This window comes from Penaeus japonicus, unplaced genomic scaffold (genome assembly GCF_977035675.1).
Source record: "Penaeus japonicus unplaced genomic scaffold, GWHDUDI00000001_assembly GWHDUDI00000025, whole genome shotgun sequence".
NCBI classification, from domain to species: Eukaryota; Metazoa; Arthropoda; class Malacostraca; order Decapoda; family Penaeidae; genus Penaeus; species Penaeus japonicus.
Window position 1 is genome coordinate 30330866 of NW_028234427.1, and position 10000 is coordinate 30340865.

Consider the following 10000-nt stretch of genomic DNA (forward strand, 5'->3'; position numbering starts at 1 on the left):
GGATGATTTTTGTCCTCATCTTAAAAGCTAAAACCATCAAGGCCTCAGCATTGATGTGATTATTTTCAGGCTCGATAGTTTACCGGTTCCATGTTCCTTTTTAATCCAATGGCACGAGGAACATAATCAGAGTGCACTAGCCCCTATGCCAGGTTTGTTACCGAGATCGATCACTTGCATGAGAGGAAAGTTAGTGGTGCAGAGACAATGGTTTTTCACTAGCCTCAGATTCTAGACCATTATTGTTTTGTAATTAAAACGTCGAGAAAGGAGGGGTAGCAGTGACCTTGGAAGGCTGCAGCACGAGAACTACTACAGACACAACCATAAAACTCTACTCCTATGTAGTTCACAAAATAGTTAGCAGCCTCAATTTTCACAGTATAGAAAGCTATGCTATGTATAGATACCATCCATCATCACTAATGTACATATTCATTAAAGCATATAACATTCATTCAACACTTTATAAAGCTACTTCATCATTAACATGAATCACAGTATTTCAAGTTATTTTTCTAACGAGCATCCCTTCCATTGCAGATCGAAATGGCAACGCCCAGGCACAGCAACTCGACTCGTCTGTCTATGGACATTGCAGACTTACCTCTGACTCCCTTCGGAATGAGTCCCAATGGTTCCTCCAGGAGAAGACGCATCTTCCCTAGCCAGAGTAAGGGATAATGGGATTACCTTTGATTAATATTCTTGCTATTCTGTGACCCTTTTATTTGTTAAAAAAAAGACCCCACCCCCCTAAAGTAAAGAAAATAGTTTGATAATTGCTCTAGATCAGGGTGTGGGGGCCTGCTTGCTTGATTTTTTTGTTTCTCATGCTTTTCAGTTTTTTCTGACCTTCTTGCATCATTGTTAGTAGAAGAAATGTTGCTGGGTGTTACTTTGAGGGTACTCTCCCACTGAAGGTTTTCAGATTTTTTCCAACAGAAAATACATCATACATTGTTCATTTGATTTTGAGGGTAGGGTGGATAGGAAAATTATTCATTACTAAAAAACCAAGGGAAAAAATTGAATAAGATACTCAACTATATTCATAAGTTCTTGGCCAGAAGATTTTTACTTAAGTAGAAGCACTTTAGCAAGTTTTTATCTTGTTTAACTAATGAAACTGATATATTTGTATTTTTATGAATAAATTATTTAGTACCTACACCCTAGGGACTCATGAAAGGCATCATATGCACTTAAGCAAAAGCATTCTAAAATACAGAGCAAAATATTACATATCAGCTAAGAAATATCCCTTGATCAAAAACTACAATTCCAGTATACTTAAAAAGGGACTGTCGGTATTCATCACAAGACTTAGGTTTTCACGTTTAGTATTTGTCTATACTATACATATCTCTTTTATCCCCCATCAGAATCAAACAAGCTCTCCCTCAAGACCGCAAAATCTCCAGACCGAGAGCAGCATCCATCTACGTATGTGGAAAAGGAAAACCGAAGCTCAGGACACCTACGCAGGAATAAAGATTTCCGGCTTCCTGGAAGTTCCAGCCGCTACAACCAGATCAGCCTGGAGACGGTGGACGAAAGGAGTCTGACGCAGGAAACGGACTCGGAAGAGGACAACGATCTTCTGTTCTGTGGCGATCCAGAGAGCACGGTAGATTTCCAAGTGTTGCGGACAAGCACGATCCACAGTCCAAGTCAAGGAAATAGAACATCATTACAAGCACCAGCCAGAACGAGTGACAATGTAACCGTGAGAAGAAGAAATAAAAAAGAGGAGTCCAAAGAACCAAGCGTTAGAAGGGACAGCATCTTCACAGATATTGATGATGGTAGCTTTGTTGAATACTTCCACGGAAAGGAAAACGGTTACGTGGCTCCTAAAGTGGAGAAGATCCCTCTGATGTATTACACTTGTCAAAGCCAGAATGAGACACAGTTTTCAACCTCCACCAAAGTGAACAATGCACCTGTTGGCTTTAGAAAATTTGTGGAGAAGGTTAAAACTCAAAGACCTCTGAATAACATTGTTGAAGAAAGTGTTGAAGTTGTTTGTTCAAGTAATAGGAATAATAATTTCCTCTGTGATGAATCTATAATTACTGGAAGTGCTGATATTATGAGAAGTGCTAAGAAAAATCCAAATAACAAAGCCCTCAACAGCACAACAGTTGGCTGGCCAGCACATCATGTTCGAGAGAGCCTCATGCCAGGTCTGTCTGACCTGTCGTCCCTCACACTCAGGACAGATCGGGTACCAGGCTCTGATTCTAATAATTCCACTCCTTATACGTCGCCCAGATATACACAGAAGAAAAAGACAGAAACTATTAAGACCATAGTTATATCAGAAAGCTCAGATGAGGAGGAAGACATACACATAGAACACAGAGTAGCCAAACACATAGGAACAAATGTGACTGCCATTAATGCTCAGGTAAATCAGATTCAAAAGGAACCAGAGATTGTATCTTCTCAGGAAGAGTTCCATTCCTTCATCAGCGAAGATGTTAGTATTGTTAGCAGTGTCCTACCTGTAAGAAATTATCATCAGCCTGTGAGAATTGTGAAAGCCCCGCCAAAAGTGCTAAGATACGAATATAAAGAATCGTCAAGAAATTTAGAGGCTTCATCTAACTCAGAGAACACACAGGACTCTGATGATGATGAAATTATATCAAATCAAGAGGCCCGGGTACCTGCTCTCCCACAGCGGCAGTATAGGAAGCATTGTGACGAAGGAAATCAGGGAGATATTGATGCAGTAAGAGCTGGTTCCCCAGGAGGCCCCAAGGCGATAATCCCTGACATTGCTTCTCCCACTGTGGCTGGATGGATAATATCAAGTCCATTTAAGGACAGCTCTTTTGGTACAAGTTTCCTCAAGCAAAGAAATGACTCCGACGTTAGTAGGTCTGTCAGTCAAAAAGCTGTAGACGACTCGCTGTCTGGTGACTCTGTGTCGTGTGAGACTTCACAAAGACTAAAGTTGCTGCATGAAGTTGGAAGTCCAAGGGCTCTTGTGAGGAGGAAAATCAGTAGTGCTAGCAGAGACGAAAGCTCATCCGGTCCGGTTCAAAAGGAGAAGTGTAATTCAGATAGTGAAGATAGTGATAACATTTTTAGGAGAAGATCTAAAACCTCAGCAAAAATCATTTGCTCAGAATCGGAAGAGTCCCCTGATGAGAAGGAGCTGGACAGAAGCAAAGAGGATTCATGCATGTCTATTAACGAAAATCATAATACTATAAAAGGAAAATGTCACAAGAACAGTGAACTGAGTGCTGGAGAATCCTTTCACCTGCGACTTTCTGAAGAACTATGTAGAAGTAATAGACAATCAGAAAAATCAGTTTACACAGTTGGAAAAGATGCCACCTCCCCAAAGTTTTTCAGAAGCCCTACAGTCCATTCAGATAATGAAGAATCCATTAATGTCTATCAGAGAAGAAGCAGAAATGCAAAGAATGTTATAATATCTGACAGCGAAAGTTCAAATAGTGATGGTATTTATGAGGGAAATGAAGATGACCATTCATCATTTGTGTCCCTACCAGACCCAGAAGAAAACCACAGAACAGAACAGACCACTTGCACAGATATTTTCCCTGACAGCCCTGTAAGATCCAGTGTGCCTGGCAAAAACAGAACAGACAAGCAATTCAGCCCAAAAGCTAAAAGCCTTACAAAAACCACTAGTGCTTTAGATTTGAAAACTGTCCAGGATGAGCTTGACAAACTGTATAGTACAGAGTGGAGGAAAAACGAAAGTGCCTTTCTGGGGAGCATCAAGAAAACCCAGCGGTGCAGTAAAGGTAGGGAGAGTGTGAATACCAGCTCGAGTGACGAGGAGGAAAAACCCATTAAAAGAAAAACCAAAAAGGCGCCAGCTGTGATTGTAACTAGTGATGAAAGTGAGGAAGAAGATAGCTTCTTGTTTCAGGTGGAAGAGGCATCAGGTGAGGAGGAGGAGGAGGAGGAAGAAGAGGAAGAATATGATGACAACAGTGAAAACAATGTTTCATATGAATCACAAAAAAATAGCAGACAGAAACTGGAGGAATCTTATGTGCCTTCTAACCCAGACGTAGGGGACAGCAATGAAGATGATGATAGTTTTGAGGAGTACCTCAGAAGTGTTAAAAAGCAAATTGCAATGGATAAGAAAGTAATACACCCTCCTGAAGATGAAGATAGGTATGAGGACAGTTTCATAAACGATGAAGATGAGGATGAAGAAGATGTTAGCTTTTACCTCCCATCCCTTTCAGAGAGGGCAAACAGAAAACTCAATGGTGTAGATTCAAAGAGCCGTGGAAGTATTACAGAAGATCTTAAATCAAAAAGGAAAACCTCCCAAGATTCTAAGGTGGGAGGCAAAGTCAATGATCCCAAGGGCTCTGTCAGATCCACCAAAAAAAGCGTCACTATAAAATCATCCACAGATTCTTCATGGCGAGACTCCCCAACGATCACTCTCTCGTCTGACTCTGATTCTGATGAGGTTTTCTCCCTCAGTGAAGTGAAAAAACCTGCTCCGACGCTGTATCCCCTGGTGACCCCAAAGAACAGGGGCAGAGGTAGGCCCAAGGCGCTGCCCAAGACCGAAGGGCACAACAGACAGGTTTCCAAGGTGAGAGAGATGAATAGGGGTCTCGATGTCTCACCAACACTATCATTCCTCGCATCACTTTCCAAGCACGTTAATCTTAATCGCTGCCATCCTGAAGCACTCCTATATACCAAAAACTTCAAGAAGAGCAAAGAACAGCTGGCAGAAAAGCTCTACACTTATTATAACACTCATGCTTTTGAAAATAAACTCCCCGCCTCCATGAACATCAAGTGGAACGCCAGGATGACCAAGACGGCCGGCTTTTGCTACTATCAGATTGATCGCTCGAAGGCCAATGGTCGAGGAGCCAGAATTGAACTCTCTACAAAGGTAAAAATACTCATGCTTGTTTGCTTTTCGATGCAGATAACCGTGCTTTTGGTATTTTCAGCCATAGTTTTGGAAGTCAACATTTATGATTTCATTGGTAGTTAGAACTAGTATATATGTATGTTTCAGTATTGTTGCCACAGTTCCTCTGGTATTTTGAAATTTTATGCTGATATTGATAAGAAAACCATGTACAGACAGCTTTTAAGTCTATTTCTGCATTTTCTGCTTTTTTTTCTTGCATCTAATTACAAATACATTACTTGTTTTCTCGTCAATTAATCAATTCATAGGAGAAAAATTACTGAACATTTCATCACAAGTATCTGTAACAAGTATCTTTTATTTATTTTATATATCTTATATAAAGTTACTTCAATGTCAGAAGTAAGATTTCCAAATTTTAAGCTTCTAAGGTATAATAATTTCATCTTTAAACATTCAGATGGGCTGCGAAATATCATGTAATTGATAATTTTGAAAAAAAGGAAGAGAGATATAGATATTGATAGATGGATAAACAGATAGATAGATAGATAGAGAAGACAAGGATAAGTGCTCTCATTAATTTTCTAACTCAGTGAGGCTTTCATTGGCATGGTAGACTTTTAAACACTATGATATCATGTAGCTGTAGAGTGTGTATAATTACTACATTTTTTAAAATATTATTTTCATTCTGGTTTATTTTAGTCTATTAACCTTGTATTTTTTTGTCTCCAGTTCTATTAGAACTTTTACTCTGTAGTATGTTACTCTGTATTTTCCGCTCATGATATATATACATATGTCTGTGTTTGTAATAATAGATTTGTATATATTTATCTTACTTATTTTATTACATATTTCTAGGTTATAGATGCTGCAGAAAGATTAAGAGACACCTTGATACACGAGTTGTGTCATGCAGCCGCCTGGATCATCTCCGGCTACAAAGACGGCCATGGCCCCCTCTGGAAAGCTTGGTTAGTCATGGGAATCGGTATTGTGCATGTTTTCTGTGTATGATAGTCAGAGTTTTTTTTTTTGTTTGCATTATTTTCACAAGTGAATAAAAATGTGTTTATACAAATGAAACTCTTATGATTATGTTCGCATGCAACAATGTAAAACATATGTTTTGATGGAGAGATCTCGACATTCTAGAACGTCACCCAGAAAGATTGAAACCTTACGCTGATCTGCTAACACGTCAACCAGCACAAACAGTTTAAACTGTCAAGGAAATCAATTTTTACAAAGATGGTAACACTCTCCTCCTTTACACAGGGCAGCCAAAGCTAGAGCGGCGTTTCCCGAACTTCCTGCCATCAGCCGATGTCACTCCTATGAGATCGCCTGTAAATATACCTACAGGTGCACCCGCTGTTCATACAGGTAGGTCACGGTCCATGTTCTCTTGTGACATATGGGTTGGAGGAACTAAAATCTTACTTGTTATTCCCCTTCTATTTCTTCTTCTTCCTCTTCTTTTTCTTTATCTTCATCATCTTCTTCTTCATCTTCTTCATCTTCTTCATTTTCTTCTTCTTTTTCTACTTCTTCTTCCTCTTCTTTTTCATTTTCTTTATCTTCATCATCTTCTTCTTCTTCATTTTCTTCTTCTTCTTTTTCTACTTCTTCTTCTTCCTCTTCTTCTTCTTCTTCTTCTTCATCTTTATCTTTATCTTTTCTTCATCTTCTTCTTCTTCTTCTTCTTCTTCATCTTCTTCTTCATCTTCTTCTTCATCTTCTTCTTCATCATCTTAATCTTCTCCTTCTTCTTCTTCTTCTTCTTCTTCTTCTTCTTCATTTTCTTCTTAAACTTCCTCTTCTTCTTTTTCTTCTTCTTCCTCTTCCTCTTCCTCTTCCTCTTCCCTTCCTCCTCCCCCTCCTCCCTCCTTCCTCCTCCCTCCTTCCTCCTCCCTCCTCCCTCCTCCTCCTCCTCCTCCTCCTCCTCCTCCTCCTCCTCCTCCTCCTCCTCCTCCTCCTCCTCCTCCTCCTCCTCCTCCCCCTCCTCCCCCTCCCTCCTCCTCTCCTTCCTCCTTCTTCTTCTCCTCCTCCTCCTCCTCCTCCTCCTCCTCTCCTCCTCCTCCTCCTCCTCCTCCTCCTCCTCCCCCTCCGCCTCCTCCTCCTCCTCCTCCTCCTCCTCCTCCTCCTCCTCCTCCTCCTCCGCCTCCTCCTCTTCCTCCGCCTCCTCCTCCTTCTCCTCCACTTCCTCCTCTTCTTCCGCCTCCTCCTCCTCTTCCTCCTCCTTCTCCAGCTTCTCCTCTTCCTCCGCCTCCTCCCTCCTCCTCCTTCCCTCCTCCTCCTCCTCCTCCTCCTCCTCTTTCCTCCTTTCTCCTCCCCTCCCCTCCCCTCCTCCTCCCCCTCTCCTCTCCTCCTCTCCTCCTCCTCCTCCTCCCCTCCTCCTCCCTCCCCCTCCCCCCTCCTCCTCCCTCCTCCTCCTCCCTCCTCCTCCTCCTCCTCCTCCTCCTCCTCCTCCTCCCCTCCTCCTCCTCCTCCTCCTCCTCCTCCTCCTCCTCCCCTCCTCCTCCTCCTCCTCCTCCTCCTCCCCTTCCTCCTCCTCCTCCTCCCTCCTCCTTCCCCCCTCCTCCCCTTCCTCCCCTTCCTCTTTCTCTTACCCCTCCTCCCTCCTCTTTCTCTTCCCCCTCCTCTCCTCCTCCCTCTCTTCTCTCCTCCTCCTCCTCCCTCCTCCTCCCCTCCCCTCCTCCCTCCTCTCCTCTTCCCTCTCCCCTCTCCTCCCCCTCTCCCCTCCCTCCTCTCCTCCTCTCTCCCCTCCCTCTCCTCTCCCTCTTCCTCTCCCTATCCCTCTTCTCCTCTCTCCTCTCTCTCCTTCTCCTCTCCTCCCTCTCCCTCTCCCTCTCCTTCTCCTTCTCCTTCTCCTTCTCCCTTTCCCCCCCCCTACTCATTCCTTGATTTTTTCTATATGTATAATATCTGTGAATTTGTAGTTGCAATGAAAAAAGTTATATTTGAACATATGAGTAAAACCATTCCATTTAGAGACACTCTACCTATGTTTATATTATTAGGAGATGTAGAGAAGTCTTGTTTCATGGAAAAAAAAAAAAAAAAAAAAAAAAAAAACGTAGAAAATATAGCTTATTTTTGTTTTCATTTTCTTTCTCTCTTTTGTAAGCTTACTGGAGAGTAGAATAAAGATGAACGGTAAGAGAAAGAGGTAGAAATTTAATGTTCCTTATTCCTTCTTCATATCCTTTTTTTATTTTTTTAAATTTCAAGGAAGATGTGTTATATGTAAAAAGAAATAGATATAATGTCTTTGCTGCTATTTTCATCTCAGTTATCTTTGAAGATTTATCTAAACAGACAAATATAATTTTAAAAATCTCTGTATTGGGATATGTCCATTTAGAGTTTTTTCCCTCAAATACTTATGGATGCATAGACATGTTAAACAATATTGCCTGTGATGAGTGCACTTATAAATCCATATGCCTATTTTACAGCATCGGCCGCCACTCCAAGAGTCTCGACACGGACCGCAAAGTGTGTGGTTACTGTTACGGCAAATTTGAGCTGGTCGTGAACAGCCAGGCTGGCAGAGGGAGAGGGAAAGGGTCGGAGTTGAGCGTCCCTGGCGGCACCCCCTCGCAGGCACCCCCGAAGACCCCAAGGACACCCGGGGCCTTTGCACTGTTTGTCAAGGAGAACTATGGCTCCGTCAAGAAGTCGAGGGACAACCTGAAACACGCTGACGTCATGAAGATCCTCAGCACGGAGTTTGGTAAATTGAAGACCAGCGGGAAATAGCAGCAGATTTGAGGGATTACTGACTTGATGAAGTTTATGTTTGACAATGAGATAATTTTCTATCAGTTTTTAAGTTATTTATGGTAGGTTATGCTAAAGACAATATATATATATGTACAGAAGAATGAGCTAGTGCCTCTGTATTTTATTCTCATCCACGAGCTGTTACATTTTGGATGTTTTAAGAATATGTTTTTTTCGTCCCCAATTTCTTCCTTCTGTTTTACCGTTTCCTTATTCTTTTCATCATGGAATTCAATTTATCTGTCATATCTCTTTATTGTTTATAAATGTAGGCTCTTTTCTAGGATGTATAGAAAGTATGCTAGTTACAAACTCATTACAATATGTACCTGTTAGCAAAAAGATTTGAGAAGTTGAATGTAAAAGTAAGTTCAGGCAATACCAAATATTCATCTAAACAAGGCAAATGTGATAATGGTTCATAATATGGCAGTTGCTCGTTGCACTAAAGAGCTATGACATTACCCATTGAATGGGTGTCAGTGCTGAACGGTGGAGTATGTATTCAAAAGAAGCATCTTAAGTTATAATGTGGAAGTGTAATTGTATATCTTGAAAGGTTTCTTCTTGTTTTCTGTCCTGGGAAAATTGAAAGTTATGTGATTTAATTGTTTCAATAGGTTCTCTTTATTATTTCCTTGGAATCCGCCAATATCCCATTATGTGAAATATTTGTTTTATTTTAAGGTGCGTACTTCAGAAACCTCACACCAGCTCTATTGAAAGTATCATTTAATATTTGCTGATTTTTAGATTAATTTTGTTCTTCCAGTAAATCATTGTAACTTTCTCTTGAATATTATATTTATAACTTTTTGTAACATAATGATGTATGGAAAAAGAATACCTCATAGATCATATACATTAGAAGACAAATATAAGAATTTGAGTGATTACTGTTTTGTTAATGCAGACTCTGATGTTAGTGTGCATAGTGTGGACCTAATTGACGTTGGCATATATATGTGAAAATATAAAGCTGTTTCTTTGGCTCCGAGTATAAAAAATTGTGCCATGTATATATAGAATGCATTAAATTTTATGCCTAAAACAGTGGGATCTGCAATGAATCAACAATTACATGCTTGTTCAGGTAGAATGTCCTTTTTATATGTTAGATTCTCAAACTTTTTATTTTATTATTATTATTATTATTTTTACTTATTTTTAGTAAATAAATGATATTTAATAAAAGTTGTATCATTGAATTCCTATTTTCTTGGAGTGAGAAAAGATGTTATTGATATTATGAGTCATTTTGTTTCATACCTTTGCAAAATTTTCCCAAAATTCAGTTCC

At 40.5% G+C, this 10000-nt stretch overlaps 1 protein-coding gene across 1 annotated transcript in view; it reads left to right on the forward strand.

The window, feature by feature from the left end:
* LOC122249459 (uncharacterized) overlaps nucleotides 1-9895 on the forward strand; it is an 11666-nt gene extending 1771 nt beyond the window's left edge. The window contains exons 2-6 of the mRNA XM_043010352.2: nucleotides 544-673; nucleotides 1386-4921; nucleotides 5774-5886; nucleotides 6191-6298; nucleotides 8374-9895. Coding sequence (XP_042866286.2) covers nucleotides 550-673; nucleotides 1386-4921; nucleotides 5774-5886; nucleotides 6191-6298; nucleotides 8374-8677 — 4185 coding nt within the window. The 5' untranslated portion in view covers nucleotides 544-549 and the 3' untranslated portion in view covers nucleotides 8678-9895. The remainder of the gene's footprint in view (nucleotides 1-543; nucleotides 674-1385; nucleotides 4922-5773; nucleotides 5887-6190; nucleotides 6299-8373) is intronic.
* Nucleotides 9896-10000: the final 105 nt, after the last annotated feature.